The sequence below is a fragment of the Copadichromis virginalis genome, linkage group LG2 (assembly GCF_057382275.1).
Source record: "Copadichromis virginalis isolate Kocher_CV1m ecotype Utaka linkage group LG2, C_Virginalis_male_GT1.1, whole genome shotgun sequence".
NCBI classification, from domain to species: Eukaryota; Metazoa; Chordata; class Actinopteri; order Cichliformes; family Cichlidae; genus Copadichromis; species Copadichromis virginalis.
The window spans coordinates 10,939,681-10,957,279 of record NC_140619.1 but is presented as its reverse complement, the minus strand read 5'-3'; the positions used below and the strand labels follow the sequence as shown (position 1 = coordinate 10,957,279).

Below are 17,599 nucleotides of genomic sequence, written 5' to 3'. Positions count from 1 at the left end.
TGTGCTTTGTGGACTTGGACAAATCATTCGACCATGTCCTTGCAGGAGTCAGAGCTGTATGGCCCGTTTTTATGAACCATTCTGTTCCTGTATGAGCCACGTACAACCACATTGCTGGTAATAAGTCGGACTCCCCCTGAGCGGGTGTTGTCACAGATTCAGTTCATAGTTTTTATGGACAGAAGTGAAACACGACAAATGAGAATCGGCACCTCCAAGTCCAAGAGCATGGTTCTCAGCAGGAAAAGGGTGGAGTGCCCATTCTGGGTTAGAGACCCAAGTGGAGAACTTTAAGTGCCTCAAGGTGTTGTTCACAAGTGAGAGGAGGGTGGAGCGAGAGATGTCTGTGATGTGGACTCTGGTTTGTACTGGTTTGTCATGCAAAAGAGAGATCTGAGTGTAATGCCCATTTACGTTCTTACTTTCACTTGTGGTCACAATCTCTGTGTAGTGACTGGAAGAATGAGATGGGAGAAATGGGGCTTTCTCCAAATGCTGGCTGGGCTCTCCCTTAGAGATTAGGAGTTCAGCCATTTTGAAGGGACTCAGAGTAGAGCCAGCTCAGGTGATTCAGGTATCTGATTCTGAGGCCCTGGGATAGGTCCAGGACACACTGGTGAGATTATGTCTCTCGGCTTACCTGGTAACGGCTCGGCGTTCCCTCGGATGAGCGATAGGTGACTACAGAGGGAGGTCTGGGCTTCTCTGCTCAGACTGCTGCCCCTGGTATTTTCTTGTACCTTTCCTTAAGTACAGCATTTATAACTAAAGACGATCTAGACGGAAGTCCCTGCTCATAGTTGCCGAATCAGCTCGAAGAATGAAATAAATTAATTTCAATTCCAATTATTTCTGAGATGTAAAACTTAAAAAAAAATGTTTTTACTGTTATTATTGTTGTTATTACAAAAGATCCCTTGAAGTTATACTTGTACCACCGTCTGTCCTGTAGCAAAACCTTTCTCATGTGTCTCAAGGCTAATCCATCTGTATGGAGTTGGAGTACTTTTGTAATGTATTACTGTGGTATTTCTAATGCAGGACTGAATTATTACTAACCTATGTGTGTAACTTGAGCTGTTACTGTGTATTTCAACGCGTTTTGCTTTGTCTGGGCTCAGTTCCTCTTTTGAGGTGAAACAGGAGGACTCGGTTTCTGATTCATATTCTTCAGACTGTGTTTTCTTCTCGAAGTGAGACCTCGTGGTTTTCCCCGCTCTCTGCCTCATTTGGACGTCACAGGGAATTTCCAGTGGGGAAGGAAATCAAGTCAACTTTATTTCAACTGACAATCGTCAGTCAGTGTCACCTGCGGGACTGCTGTCGCTCCCTCTGGATTATAATCCCACTCGGATTAAAATTGTTCATTAAAGTTGTTAAAGTGTAATGACGCGCCCGTCTCGCGTCATGACGTACTCCGGGTAAAGTGGATGGATCGGTAGCTCAGCATGGCGCAGTGATGTGCACAAGTGAAGCGAACTGAGGAGGACTGTCACTCAAAGGGAACTCTTCACCTGACCGACCGAAACAGGTAACAGCCTGGTTAACTAACCAGCTAACTAAACTAACCAGCCAGCTGCACGTTTCCATTCATAATCACAACTTCAGCGGGACCCGTTACAACTCTTTGGCAGCTGGCTTTGTTTTGCTGCTTACTTCCTCATTAGCCAGGTAACTGTTAGGACCCCGGGCCAAACTCCATGTTAAAAACGGTAAGCTTTTATTTTCTGTAATGTCAGTAGCCTCGGGAATATTTCACGTCACCGTTAAAGTGCATTACGTGTTTGTAACACCCACCAGCTAATTCGGCCACGATTAATCAAAAATCAAAATCTCGGCTTAGTGAAAGTTTGAACTTTAATCCAACTTTTAATCTCGTTTAACTCGCTCTGGTCTTTGGTAGCCAAAGGGCAGAATGGTTAAACTGACAAAATAATTAAAACGACATTTTTATTTACACCGAACTGCTGTGTGGATTTTAGACTTGCCGAATACATGACTGGGGTCGGCTGATTCTGGTATCTATTCATTTATATCGCAATGTTCAGTGTACCGAAGTGAAGAGCGAAGGACGGTGTAACTGGCAGATTTTAATACGAAGTTTTGTGTTACGCTCTCCGCATACGGAACCTACGAGGCTAGCTCCCGGGCAGCCAGGACAGGCAGCGGTTAGCGAGGACGGGGCTCGCTTTGACTTGAAGCCCGAGATTAGACCCGAGCTGCACTGAGGTCGGTGCTGTGGAAGCGCCGGCCAACAGCCTGCCTGCTTTAACTTTAGCCACATGAACAACAACAACAACAACAACAACAACAACCCGGAGGAGCTAATTAGCTGTTAGCCGCAGAGCTAACGTAGATCACACAGGCACGCTCATGAGAACGAGGACGAGCGATGCTGCTGACAGGTAACAAGTGTCAGCGATCAATAATCAGTAATTATTATCGGGTTTAAACGACTGTGTATTACAAACTGTGTATCACCGAAGGTTAAATATATATTTATATATATAATAAACAAAGAGTGAATTCCGAGAACAGAAAACTCAGTTCACAAGGTATAAAATTAATAAACTGACAATAAAAAACGACAACAGCCAAAAAACATTTAATAAGATGGCCAAAAAAGAGGCAAATTTATGAAAGACCTGCAGATTCACGAGAAAAATGTGCACTTCGCAAATCCAATTTTTGAGGAAAAGGATAAAAATTGATAAATATAAGGAGAAAACCCAGGTAAACTCACGAGAAACACGTGCACAAGCGCAAGAAAGCAAAAATGAGGAAACCTTCAAAGGTGCTCAAATTTCAATAATCGTTGAGGAAGTTAGTTGCTGGAGACACCTGGCCTACTTCTGCAGGTTAGTTCTGGAGGTCTCACAGTGTGATGAACTGAGATGGAAGTGTTTCCCTCCATAGTCACCTTTTTAGAAGTCAGCAGGTAAATTTCTCAACGGGACTAAAGCCCGAGTGTTTACTGCCGTCATGTCAACTGTTTACATTTAGTTTTTTGCCTGCATGTTTCACAGCTTGCTCAGCAAAGTTTGAATTAACAACCTTAATACATATTCCTCATTCTAATGCAATAAGGAATTTCTCCATGTTTTTCTTTTCTGCTTCTTTTTCTTCTTCTTTTTTGGTACAAGAATTTCCAAATTCCCTGAAATACTCTAATACATAGGTGTCAAACTCTGGCCCGCGGGCCAAATTTGGCCCACAGCCTAATTACATTTGGCCCGCGAAGCCATACCAAATTACTATCAGAGCTGGCCTACTGGTATTATACAGCTAATATATATATTGTTTAGTATTAAGCTTTGCTTGTTCCATATTCAGTTTTTTAGCAAAATGTGTTTGAGTCCATAAGAAAAGATTCATTCTTATATCTGGAGGAATAAATATAATTCAATAAATATTAATGTTAGCCCGCGACTTTGTTCCAGTTTTGAATTTTGGCCCACTGTGTATTTGAGTTTGACACCCCTGCTCTAATACAAGACCAAAGCCGTCTTACCAGCTTAAATACTATGATATTAGCTCTTTATTACTCCTTATAAAGGACTTATCAAAGCCTTATTTAGCATGACTGAAACAGCAAACAAAAAAGTGGCAGTGGTGTGTCCCCCATTGTGAAGTGAGGTGCAGTTTCTAACAGATTCACTGGTAGTTTGACGCTCATTAATCCACACAGCTCCAATGATAACAGCCACTGAGTTCCAGTTAAAAATAACAACTGCATGCTTGTTTAAGCATCTAAAAACTGTCAGGTGAAACCTGTGCAGCAGGTTTATACCTCCCACCACCAAACCAGCCCCCCCCCCCAGCTCCTGTCCAACAGCATGCCTTCAAAGACCATTTACTGTGTGATCGGGCTGTTGTGTGGTTTCTGGGCTGCAGTGAAAGCAGCTTAGGTGTTAAGTGAAGGAGGAAGTGACATACAAGCGAAATGGCCTTCACTCTAATATCGGTCGAAAGACTGCATTAAGACACACAAAAAGGCAACTTTTATAAAGGCCTCTAGGTCAGGCCTCTCTTAGTCAGGGGTGGGCAACTCCACGCCTCAAGGGCCGGTGTCCTGCAGGTTTTAGATCTCACATTGGGTCAACTTACCTGAATCAAATGATTAGTTCATCACCAGGCCTCTGGAGAACTTCAAGACATGCTGAGGAGGTAATTTAGCCATTTAATTCAGCTGTGTTGGTTTAAGACACATCTGCCCACCCCTGCTCTTAAGTGGTCAGGTATAAAATGCAGTTTTTAAGAACCAGTTCGTTTACCATTTACAGGCCTATATGCATCATGAAAAGGGATGCACCAGTTCAACTTTCAACGCCATTCATCGGTACGCTAACATCAGGTTGAGCCTTAATGTTGCTTCTCTAACTTTCTAAAATAAAATATACCAAAAAAGAAAAGAAAAGAAAAATGCTTTTACAAATGTATTCTGTATTTGAGCTGAGTGTGAGAGTCTTTACTGCTGGTACTCCTCCTGTCCCTGCTCTCAGTCTCGCTGTGGGTGCACCTCCTCACACACGGAGTGGAGCACACAGAGAAACAGGAGAAGAGAAATAGTATTATAATGCCACTGTTCTGTCACTGCAAGTGCACAAAGGCTTCCCAACATGTGGGAAAACGTAACGAGAGAGAGGATGGAAAAAGCTGTCGGCAGTTTCTGGTTAAATTAAAAACTTTAGCAAATGTTCAAAGTGACTGCTGACCTCTAAAAAGGCCTTTAACCCTCAAATAAACGGTCAGTAAAGTTGCTTTCAGTCAATTTTCTGTTGCTAAAATAAGAGATTAACCATTAATTGTTGCAGTTCTGCAGTTGATCGTTTTTAATGGTCGCTTTGAAAAAAGAAAGTTGTGAATGAAGTAGTTGTAACAGAAAGTAGAGTATTTAGAGAGTAAGTCACTTTACTCATATAGAATTCTAATTCAAGGTGAAGACGGTTGTTTAGAGGAGTGCAAATAAAAAGCCTCAGTTATAATTAAACGTGTTGTGATGAGCAGAAAACATAAAAATAAGAAGAATGAACAGAGCACTTTTGTCATTCTGGTCTCTTACTCATAATAATAATCGCTGATGTCACTCCGTGGGTTTAACTGACGTGTTGCTCCACCTTTTGCAGACGCCACCATGGCCGGAGACGACCACTACCTACACACTCCCAACCAGGTAAACTCACCTGGGCTCAGCCTCCATGTTTTTTTATAATGTCCAGCTTATAGTCTCATTTACTAATTTTAAGTCGTGTTTGACCCAATATGATGATGATTTGGTAAATTATGCTCCTTTTGTAGTCAGAAAGGGAGACAAAGCAAGGGCTGTTTTAGGATGTCATTGACAAGATGATGACGAAAAAAGCAGCAGGTTCCAAAAACATGACTTTAATAACCAGTGGGAGATGTCACAGTTTCTGCAGGCTGACAAATAACAGCCCATATTTCTGCTCTGAAGGAGACAATCTCCCCCCTTTTTAAACCCTTTGAAATACTTGGATCTACACCAGTAACAAGGTATCACAACCTTTTTAGAAAAGCCGTATTAAAGTGGGAAGTGCTCACATGTGTGCATGTAAATGAGACAGTATCAATATCGATCCTCAACATTAGGAAACTGTGCTGCTATTTTTGTTCCTTGTTCCTCATAAAAAAGGCTCTTTGAGTCACTTCTGTCCAACATCATGCAGATTATTGAAGAACGTGATTGGCCAGCAGCTTTGTTGTTTGATTACCTGTGCTGATCATCGAGTCTAGTGCACTAATACTTTCTATTGCTGTGTTAGACACAAATGTAATGTGATTACAGTAACTCATTTCTTTGGAACATTTTCCACGCAGCACTTTTCAGTTGTTCTTTAGCTTTTTTTGATCATTACTGTTTCTGTGGTTCTCCTCTGATCTTCTTCTGATCTTTTCCTTCCTGGTTGTCAACTTCAACTCCTTCCTCCTCTCCAGCTTCATCTTCCTTGTATTTCTTGGTCTCTGTATAGCTCTTATTGATTATATTCTTCATCTGCGTGATCTTCTTCTCGATGTTCGTCTACATCGTCACCCTCTTCTTGTTATTTCCTATTCTTCTTTTTCTTCTTGGCCTTAATCTTCTTGAACAGCTTCATCTTCTACTTGTCGGTCTTTGTCTTCCTCGTGGTCTTATACCTGTTCTTCCTTGTCTTGATCTGTCTCTTCTTCTTGATTTGCTTGTATATTCCTGATCTATGTCAGTGCTTTCTTTTCCTTCTTTGTCTTCTTCTTCTCGTCCTTCTTATTGATCTTCCTCCTTGGTCGTGGTTCCTTTGTGGCACCGGTTCATGCAGTCTCTTTGAACAGACCATGCTGGGGTATCTCTTCTGCTTGAACCCTGAGAAGCACTGATGTGGGGCTCTGATCCGAGCTGCTGTAAATAACTGTCCTGTTCTCGTTAATGGACTGTTGTTTCTTTGGTATAACATGAATTATTGCAGTTAACATCACTCAAGCTGCACACATGTGAAGAACAAGAACTAAATAATAATAATGTCTTCCTGTGTTTATTTAAGTCTAAAGTCAGACTTCGTGTTTTTGTCTTTACTGCAGATGTTTGATAACATCATGATAGACCCGTCATGGGAGTTTCCACATTTTGCGATGCCTCAGACGTCTCTGCGGACAGGTGAGAGTCCTGCAGGTGTGTCCCACACCATCAGCTTTATCTTTAAAATGGGTGTCTTTGGGTTTCAGACTGCTGGTCCAACAAGAAGACGTCATGTAGTACTTTCCTGTTGGCTTGATTTGACCTCTGTACTTTCAGAGTTTATTTACTTTGAATGTGTTGTGTTGTTTTTATCTGGATTTCCCCTTTGTTTCTGAACAATAGTATAATTTCTGAAGAAAAAAAAGAGCAGCCATGGGTGGCATTAATCATCTCTTAAACTTGTCATTTTGAGATGACGGCTTAATCTTCGTGCATAAAAATACCACACTGTCACGCAACCATCACGCCTGTCTCTCCTGCCGTCCCCACAAAAGCTGTCAGGCCTTTTGTTTTCAGACGGTTTCCTTTGGTCTCACTCACTCCGCCATCCTGAGGTTATTACTGTGTGGTTAGCATGAAATAAAAAACACGCAGGTGGAGATAAAGTATCTGCTGCCCCATTTGTGTAATTGTGTTGAGCTCATACTTTACATACTCGAGCCTGATTGAAAAGCAGTTTAGTTCTTTTCCTGTTGCAGTGTTTGCTTCCTGACACTCGTCGTTTGGTTGACTGTGGTCGTTATATCCACGCGTATCATTGTTGTTTAGGTAATACTCAAAATTTAAAGGGACCCACTAAGACTTATGTCACTGGTATTCCCTGTAAAAAAAACTATTTACCAAAAAAAACCCAACAATAAATTTCATGTGTGATTTGGTTTAAAGTTCCAGGAAAAGTCAGACAAATGGACTTTGACTTGGACTGTTACGTCAGACAATGAGAGCTTTATATGGACCGTTACGGCATGAATGAAGCCTTTGTTCAGACAGAAGCTGAAGGCTCTATAACATGTGTGAAAGAAACATTAAAACCACACACAGGTTGAACAGATGCCGCTGGGGAGGAAAAACTTCCGAAACTCCACTTTCTTTTTGCAAAAGTGAATTTCTGTTGAGGGGGAAAAAATGAAGGTAAAGTGAAAGAGGAGTTTCATGACGTGTCCTCTGTGGTGGCTGTGGGACGGCAGCTCAGCTCTCACTTCCCTTTAATATCAACACATCGTTTCTCTGAGTAGAGACAGAGGTGTAGCTCGCATGGGGAAACTGGCTCCTCTTTACATTTACATGTGGCTACAGTGGTACGCAGAAAGTGGCGATTACAGCATTTCTTCTTTTAACATGTGGAAAAATACAACCGGTCTCTCCTGCACATATGGATGGTAGAGGAAACGCAACAAGGGCGACATTTCACAGTTCATATTTCATGTGAGACAACATTTCACCGACATTAAACAGAATCTCACATGACGGGAAACCTGACATGAAACACAAAATGTCGCAAAAGACATTAAACATAACGTGACATTTTAGAAAATGTGTCATCAAACAAAACTGAATGAAAGATGACATAAATCTCAACGTTTTAGAAAATCGATATTGCGCAAGATGCCCGCGTTACGAGTTTTACAAACGACAATTCAGGAAAGGATCACCGCAAAAGACATTTCAGGTGGCATGAAATTTCAATCGAAGCGCAGACACTCGAAACACTGTCGCGTACAGATTTCTTGAAAGCCGTTTTACAGGATGTTGATAGCAAATGAGACGAGATTTCAGGGAAGATGTTTTACATTCTCCTACTTATCAGATGCATATTTTAAGAAAAACTGATGACATTTCAAAAAACACAACAGAAAAAAAAACATAAAACATTTCTGAAAAGAGAGTTTAGAAAAAAATGAGACGCCACTACAGGCGATGACCTCACACAAAACATTTCTTATTGCACATCAAAAAAGTTTGAGGTTAAAAAGGAGCTCAAACTGAAATGTTGGTTAATGTCACGGCTGCCGAGGCGAGCCGTGTGGGAATGGAGGGAGAAAGGACCCAAAACGCAGGCAGTAGATAATAATGCTGGTGATGTTTATTTACACAATGGTGAGAGGGCAAAACAGGCAAGAGAGAAGACAAAACAAAAGACCTAAACTGGGAAAGCTAAATGACAAACCTGAGAGGGTACCAGAAAGGGGTGAGAGGCAGAGAGCCGTGCAGGACACCGAGGAACACAGACTGACGCGGAGTTACACAGACGAACCGGCAACAGGCAGGAGAACACACAGGGCTTAAATACACACACCAGTAATCAGGGGATGAGAGACAGGAGGGCAACACAGCTGGGAGAAATCCGCGCTGACGGGACAGGGAAAAAGTAAACTGAACACACTCACATCAGACATAAACCTTCAGAATAAAACAGGAAACTAACAGACACAGAGAACCAGACAGGACACTGAACTAGACAGGCAGACTCATGAGCAGACACGATAACACCATGGACAGACAGAGGGAACACAGAGAAGTGGGAGCAGGCAGGTAAAGAACAGAAACCTAACAAATGGCAAAATCACAACAGAATACACACTCGGAATGAACAAAAGCATAAAGAAACACAAAACACTGAGTCCTCAGACTCAGGACCATGACAGTACCCCCCCCTCAAGGGCTGGCTCCAGACAGCCCAGCAGAAACACAAAAACAGACCAAAACAGAAAACAACCCGACCAGGGCGGGCGGAGGGGGCCCAGGACGGAGGGACAGAGTCCAAAAAAGGCCCAGACGGCCAAGTTCAGGGGGCCGACAGCGCAGGAGGCCAAAACAGTACAGTTCTGGAGGCCGACCATGCGAATGGCAGCGGCAGCGGTGCAGGTCCGGAGGCCAGCCACGCAGCAGGCAGTGGCGTGGAAACAGTTCCGGGGGCCGACCGTGCGGACGGCAACGGCGGCGCGAATGCAGGTCAGGGGGCCGACCGTGCGGACGGCAACGGCGGCAAAAATGCAGGTCAGGGGGCCGGCCGTGCGGACGGCAACGGCGGCAAAAATGCAGGTCAGGTGGCCGGCCACGCGGAAGGCAGTGGCGGCGTGTAGGAGGCCGTCCACGCAGAAGGCGGGGGTGGCAACAGAAGTCCGGAGGGCGGCCACGGTGGTAACGATGTCCAACAAGCGGCCTGGCAGATGACCGACGATGTGGGGGAGGTAGTAGGCGACCCGAAGGCTGCGTGGCCCCTGCAGCACCAGGCGAAGCGGAGGTTGGACCAGGCGAAACTGATGAGGACGCTGAAGCGGAGGTTGGACCAGGCGAAACTGATGAGGACGCTGAAGCGGAGGTTGGGCCAGGCGATGCTGATGAGGACGCCGGGCCAGGCGATGCTGATGAGGACGCCGGACCAGGCGATGCTGATGAGGACGCCGGAGCCGGACCAGGCGATGCTGAAGGTGGTGGCACTGCCTGAGGTGGCGCTGCAGCCACAGGTGGCCGGACGGGCTCCTCGGGCCCCCCAGCTAGCGAAACAGGTGGCCGGACGGGCTCCTCGGGCCCCCCAGCTAGCGAAACAGGAGGCTGGACGGGCTCCTCGGGCCCCCCAGCGAAAACAGCCGCAGAACCAGCGGGCACCGGGGCCCCTGGCACACATGAAACAGAACCAGTAGGCACACGGGCCTCTGGCAGGGACAGATCAGAACCAGCGGGTGCGGGGACCTCTGGCACAGACAGAACAGAACCAGCAGGCGCGGGGACCTCTGGCAGGGACAGAACAGAACCAGCAGGTGCGGAGACCCCTGGCAGGGACAGAACAGAACCAGCAGGCGCACGGGCCTCTGGCAGCATTGATGCTGACTGGGGCTGAGCAACACATAGATTAGGCTCAGGAGGCAACAGTTGGGTGCAGTCCTCGGCTGACTCCTTAGCCTCCAGGGGTCCAGAGTCAACTGCGGGTTGTAACTCGGACTCTGGGGAGGCCCTGGAGGTAGTAAATGTCTCTAATCGGGCCAGCTTTTGAGGAACGAAAACAGTATTGTTAGATGTGTCTCTCTGCTTGGAGTGGATGGGCGAGGAGCTGTGTCTTTCGGGTAGAATAGACTTATATTGTTTTACAGGTGGAACAACTGATACAGGATGCAGGGCTGGTGGCTGCTGAACAGGAGGCAGAACTGAGGGTGACTGACATAGGGGTTGTGATGACAACGGTGGTGGAGTTGGAGACTGAGCTTGAGGCCGTGCGGCTACCTGAGCCTGAGGCCGTGCGGCTACCTGAGCCTGAGGCCGTGCGGCTACCTGAGCCTGAGGCCGTGCGGCTACCTGAGCCTGAGGCCGTGCGGCTACCTGAGCCTGAGGCCGTGCGGCTACCTGAGCCTGAGGCCGTGCGGCTAACTGAGCCTGAGGCCGTGCGGCTAACTGAGCTTGAGGCCGTGCGGCTAACTGAGCTTGAGGTCGTGCGGCTAACTGAGCTTGAGGTCGTGCGGCTAACTGAGCTTGAGGCCGCGGTTCAAATGAATAAACGGACCTAGTATTATCAGAGCTGGTGTTAATGGTCTCTGGGTTATATGTCACAGTTTTAGCAGACCCTGGGTTGGCTGACACGGGTTTAACAGTTTCAGAAGAACAACAGCCCTTTGCTTTCACTGAAGTCTTAAAAATGCCAACCTGGGAGAGATCGGTTACCACGAAGGTAGGTAGGCTTCGCGAATTAGCTCCCACTGACACACCCCGAACAATCCCGGAAGAAAAAGGTACGAATTGGAACTGTTATCCTTCCTACTCACCACAGTCGGCTGCTCTGATATCCTGGGGTCCGACTGTGGCGAGGGGTGTCGACGGCGTGAGTGCTGTTCCCCATTTGAAGGCTGGACCGACGGGCCGGGCAGGACGCTCTCCGTCGGGTCGGGGAGTGAAGCATGTGTTGCTGGGTGGGTGGTAGCAGGGGGAAGAAGATGAAGCTCGTTCAGAACGAAATCCTGTATGAGCGGGTGAAGTGAGCTGAGCAACCAGGGGAGACCAAAAAGTAAACGCTGAAGCCGAACCGCTATGCTTTGGCGGAATTCTCTCCCCTCATGCTCCAGCCATAGGTTAATTAATTTGTCCACTGAGTACAAAATGTCCTCCCGGAGCTCCTTGGGCGGGTTGACTGCCGCTGGGTCCATAGTGGCCGGTTCGTACTGTCACGGCTGCCGAGGCGAGCCGTGTGGGAATGGAGGGAGAAAGGACCCAAAACGCAGGCAGTAGATAATAATGCTGGTGATGTTTATTTACACAATGGTGAGAGGGCAAAACAGGCAAGAGAGAAGACAAAACAAAAGACCTAAACTGGGAAAGCTAAATGACAAACCTGAGAGGGTACCAGAAAGGGGTGAGAGGCAGAGAGCCGCGCAGGACACCGAGGAACACAGACTGACGCAGAGTTACACAGACGAACCGGCAACAGGCAGGAGAACACACAGGGCTTAAATACACACACCAGTAATCAGGGGATGAGAGACAGGAGGGCAACACAGCTGGGAGAAATCCGCGCTGACGGGACAGGGAAAAAGTAAACTGAACACACTCACATCAGACATAAACCTTCAGAATAAAACAGGAAACTAACAGACACAGAGAACCAGACAGGACACTGAACTAGACAGGCAGACTCATGAGCAGACACGATAACACCATGGACAGACAGAGGGAACACAGAGAAGTGGGAGCAGGCAGGTAAAGAACAGAAACCTAACAAATGGCAAAATCACAACAGAATACACACTCGGAATGAACAAAAGCATAAAGAAACACAAAACACTGAGTCCTCAGACTCAGGACCATGACAGTTAAACACTCTTTACGGTCTACTTATCAGTAATAATGACATAGTTGTAATAATTCTTAAACCGTGGAAACCTCAAACCGTGGAAGGGAGTTCCCCTCACTGTGACACAGTGCTGCTCACAGGAGATTGTTGGGGTTCTCCCTCTAATATTGATGGTCTGCAGCTCAAAGAGTCTTATCACTGAAACTGAATAGGATTGGTTAGAGCACTGCTGGTCAGCAGATGGTTGTCAAACCAGAGACCAGACCCAGGGTGAGGGGTGACAGATACCCCAGGGAAACTTTGTGTAGAGAAAAGCGTAGCTCGGTCTTTATTTCATGTGTAAGATATCTCAGTTCTCTGACACCTCTAAATGTCTCGATTGTCTGAAACCCCAAAACGAATTTTCAAAGAAACAAATCAGCTGTATGAGAAGGTGTTTGAATCTGAGTCTGAATCTGAGTCTTTGTGGTTACAGTGGACGGACCGTTCCTGCAGATCGTGGAGCAGCCCAAACAGGTAACACTCACCTGTCCCGTCTTATCAGAGACGACTGACCGCTGGTTTTAGTTTATTTTTAAATTGGTTTTATTTAGAATTAAAAAAGGGAATTGACTTAGTACAGGATGTTTGGCTGTTTAAGTCACACCTGTAACTACTGCTGTTTTCTTTTCCTGTCTTTTGTTGCTGATGGTCACGCTGACTGTAACGGCACTCTGACCGTGTTCTGATGTCACTTCCTTTAATGCAGCGGTCCTCAACCCCTGGGCCGGTACTGGTCCATGAGTCGTTTGGTACCGGGCCGCCAGAGTTGAGGCTCATTGTCGGACATAAACCGGTCCATGGCACAAAAAAAGGTTGGGGACCGCTGCTTTAATGGACAGTAAAACACAGTTAGGCCGTAAGTTGTGCAGCAAAGTGGAGCAAAGACTGAGGGGGGGGTCAATAACAGGGTCCCCCCTGAGTCATTAAAGAGTCAGTCATTAAAGTGAAGGATGTTAAGGTGTTAAAAGGTCCTGCGTTGAACTTACAGGTGTTATGTTTAACACTGACGGAAGAAATACATTTAACGCTCATAAGACCTATTTTAGTGACCGTCTGTGGTCATTAATGATCTCTGTTAGACTTTAAACAGGAAGTCTTTATTTAACGTGCTTCTCATGGTGCTGCTTGCTTTCTGTTCAAGCTTGTATTTACAGTCAAACTGAAGTATGTAAATTTGGATGTAGCCGTTGGCACGTTACCCATTGATTTTAAAGACTCATCATTAGCATTTCTGTCACCGCCATGATGTTTTTGGACGAAAGGTCAAAGTGTTAGCGGCGCTGTTTATCCCGGGAGTGGGAGGGCACTGACTTGGGTGGAGTATTTCCCATTAATTTTTGAGCTTTGAATCCTAAACATTTACACCTTTAATCTAATTTCACCCCATAAATGTCACACCCTCCTCCCTGCCTGTATATATTTATTTGATGACAGAGCTCCTTTAACTTCAGCTGGATTAACACTGATGACTCAACAGGAGGAAAGGGAAGCATCGCGTCTCAGAGTTGGATTTCACCCACCTGTTTAATGAATAATCACCTGAACGTGTGTTTAGAACAACAAGGTGACTGATTGTCAGCTGATGCATTGATACAGGTGTGCACTGTTGTCTTTTTTTTTTACAGCGCGGCTTCAGGTTCAGGTACGGCTGCGAGGGGCCGTCTCACGGCGGTCTGCCGGGGGCCACCAGCGAGAAGAACAGGAAGACCTACCCCACCGTCAAGGTAACGCTTCCTGTCTGCGCTTGTTCTCCAGGTGTCGGACGTGCAAATGTAAACCTCGTCCTGCGCACTCGCTACAGTCAGCTGACTCACCTGCAGAGCGCAGCGTTTAAACTTTCTTCCAGTTTGTTGGTCCAGGAAGTGTTTGAAGCACACAGAGTGAGCACTAAAATCAGATTGTGGTTCACTTCTGTCTGCAGCGGCAAGAGGAAATAAAACAGTTTCCTGCAGAGACTTTAATACTGCTGAGGCATCGGGCCGACTGTTTCTGTCGTTTTGCTGATTGAAGTTGTCAAACTGACTAAACCTGTTTTGAGCTGAAGCTGAAATATGAAAGTAATGCCGTAGTGCGATTGAAGCTCTGGGAAATGATTGTTTATATCAGTTTCATCGCAGTGATTGTTCAGTGAGAGTAACACAGAGCTCCTTTAACTACAGTTATTAATAACACACGCAGCCATTAAATGAGTTATTCATCACACTGTTTCTGCTTTCACAAGCTAACACAGAGTAAGACCAGCGATGAGACCCAGTCCTGCTCTGCTGTCTGTGCTGTATACCCGAGCATCAGTATAATGACACCGAGCTCACCTGGATGTTTGGAGGCCGAGCGGTCCCTCTGTGAACTGACTGTCCTGCTGATGTTGAAGCTCACTGTTTGTTGAGACGAGCCTTATTGGATCAAACCAGCTCCCTTTTGGTTAATTTTGGCTGACGTTATCTTGCCAGTTGAAGTTTTTAGTTGTAGGAAAACAAAATCAAAGCTAGTTTTAAGGTCATGATTATACGTGACGCGGACTTGAGTCCATAAATTTCATCATCAGACGTTGATGACGAGCATCCGTGTGGATGTCCACATGCTCGCCTGTTTTTTCTTTTTTTACCGCACAGACTCACAGAATTTACATAACAGTGCACCAACTACACGTGTCCCAGGCGGCAGACTTCAAGCAGCCTTCACAGGAGTATAACAGGACTGACTGCTTGGCTGTCGGGTCTCCAGCTGTCGGTGTTTGTGTCCGTCGGCCAGCTTAATGTGGCCTTAACCTCTTCAACTGAAAAACCAAACTACACTGGACACACTGAGGCCATAAAGGCCTGTGTTCACTTACAGGCGTGTGACACCATCATACAGCTTAAAGCAAGGGTGTCAAACTTATGGCCCATGGGCCAGAGTCACCCCACTGCAGACGGCTTTGGGAAATGTGAAGGAGGTCATAGATTTGACTTTGAACTGTGTTTCAGATGAAAACCTCCTTCGGGACCATCGAAGTAACAAAGTAACAGAGTAATACAGAGTAAACAGTTAAATATCAGGTACTCTTCTATCTACTGCAGAAATTCCTTTGCTTTATTGTGATTTCACATGTTCAAGAGAGAAATGGGTCTATAATAATTAATATATACATTCTTATCTTTACCTTAATAGTGTGAAACAGGCTTCGCAATGACTGAGGGAGAGATCCTAGTTTAAAGCAGTCAGTGTGGGTTGGACTAAGCTGTGCAGACAGTAATGTAAAGACGTGTTTGTAAAATTCCAAAAGGAAACATTTCCGATCGGAGCATTTTCCAGATCAAAGCTTTGGCTGAGGACACTTCCAGCTGATACATGGGTTCATGCAACCCTGTTTTAAGTTTTGGTGGAATTTCAGGAATGTTAAGTTTGGCTAGAAAGTCATTAATTGTGTTGCAGTTAGTTTGTGATCCTGAGGTGTAGAGCTCTGAGTAAAAGTTCTTTAATACATCGCCAAAAGTTGGTTCTGTTCATCTGGACATCCAGATGAACAGAACCGACTTTTGGCGATTTACTTACCCGGATGATTGAGCATGCATCAGGATGTCCCTGAATACATGATTCACTTTTTCATGAGCTGTGAAAGAATACTTGGCCCTAGATACCTTAAGAAGACTTGGCAGTTATCTATCAGGTTTGTCGCCGTTCAGTTGAGTATGTTGTTTGTAGGTCAAGCCTCGTTTTGAGTTCAACATGCTTTTTAAAAATTGTCTGTTTAACCTGTTGCATTAACATATTTTGTTCATGAGCGGCTTGTTTTTGCTGAATAAGTAGTAATTTGGCCTTAAAGGCATCCCATACAACAAGGCTGGAAGTCTCTGGGGAGGAGTTAGTAGCAAAGCAAAAGCCTATCTCATCTTCTGTCATTAAACAGAAGGGTTGAGTTGAAATCCCGTTGTAGGTGGGTGTGAAATAACTACACAGCGATTGGCACAGGAGTGGACCTGCTGCAGGCATTAAGTGTCAGTGATAGCGTAAACGATTCTCCAATACGTGTGGTACACGTGTGAGAGGTCTCTCTCGAGAGCTGAATCAAATGATTAGTTCATCACCAGGCCTCTGGAGAACTTCAAGAAGTGTTGAGGAGGTAATTTAGCCATTTAAATAAGCTCTGGTGGATCAAGGACGCATCTAAAACCTGCAGGACACCAGAACTGGGTCTAACCAACAATTAAAATCATCCCCCGGGATGAGAGAGTACTTATTTAAGGCAGGTTTGAAGAGAGTCTCGTCATCTCGTCATTCGGAGCATAAACATTTACTAGAGCGACCAAAGTGTTGCACAATTTCCCACTGACTATAACAACTGTGCAGATTTGTGTGCGACAACAACCCGGGCCTCAAAGGGAATATTCTCGACGATCATATCGTGCTTTAGCCTGGAAACGTGAGTGGAAGCACCGGCACCTCCACCGTGGGAGGACACGTCCAGTATTTTTACTTTTCAATTTTTAATGAATATTTACTGCATACCTAGGATGTTTGTGGATTCCTGGGGATGACTAAAGTATCTACTTAATCTGTCTAATGTAATCTGAATAGTGTTTGTTTTTTCTTGTATGACGATTCAGTGTGTGGTTAGACGTTTTCATGCTGACATGAAGGGGAGTTTCACGGGTCTGCCCTACTTAAGGTCAAAGTGGGCAGCATGTGGCCCACGATGTGAAACGAGTCTGACGTCCGTGTCTTAAAGGGTTGCATTAACTTGTAACGAGTTTAAAATCACAAAAATGTTGTGTTATGAATGTGTCGTAACAATATCATAGACTCAAACCTCTCTTGGGAGTCGTCTTAAGGATCCTGTGATTTAGATATTTGAGTCCTCAGTGAAGGTCTCGTTTACTCGTTTACTACACGTGGGCAATAATGCATTGAGTATTTAAAGCATGTAAAAAAAAGAGAAGAGAAAAGTTGCATAAATCACATTTAAAGGAAGTGTGCAGGGTTTGCCCCTGCTTATTTGTGATTTAGGAACCAGCTGTTAAACAATGCGTCGCTGCGTCTGCTTGAACAGGTCAAAACGAGTCGCGTGAAGCCGTCGTGTCAGCGGCGTTACAAAGCTGCACGGTCTTTTCTCGTGAGCAGGGGAGAGGCTGGTGTTTACTATTGTCTGCCGAAGGCTGGTTTTGTTTCACTGTGGTTTTGGTTGGAGGTGACCGTCGCTGGCTTTAGAAGCCGTGGCGCTCTTGTTTCCACCCCGCGCTCTGTATGAGACTGACACAAGCACACGAGCTCGAGTTTCCTGCCGTGTT

General features: G+C 45.5%; 1 protein-coding gene across 4 annotated transcripts in view; it reads left to right on the top strand.

The window, feature by feature from the left end:
- Window positions 1-1,247: 1,247 nt before the first annotated feature.
- The window catches only part of nfkb1 (nuclear factor of kappa light polypeptide gene enhancer in B-cells 1), a 31,728-nt gene continuing 15,376 nt past the window's right edge, over window positions 1,248-17,599 (top strand). Inside the window, exons 1-5 of one of the 4 annotated variants that reach the window (XM_085471142.1) lie at window positions 1,248-1,531; window positions 5,127-5,173; window positions 6,574-6,664; window positions 12,766-12,806; window positions 13,958-14,056. In XM_085471142.1, coding sequence (XP_085327268.1) covers window positions 5,135-5,173; window positions 6,574-6,664; window positions 12,766-12,806; window positions 13,958-14,056 — 270 coding nt within the window. In that variant the 5' untranslated portion in view covers window positions 1,248-1,531; window positions 5,127-5,134. Of the gene's footprint in view, window positions 1,532-1,552; window positions 1,713-2,122; window positions 2,406-5,126; window positions 5,174-6,573; window positions 6,665-12,765; window positions 12,807-13,957; window positions 14,057-17,599 lie in introns of those variants that run through there. The other 3 variants (XM_085471150.1, XM_085471134.1, XM_085471127.1) reach the window with 3 other exon arrangements.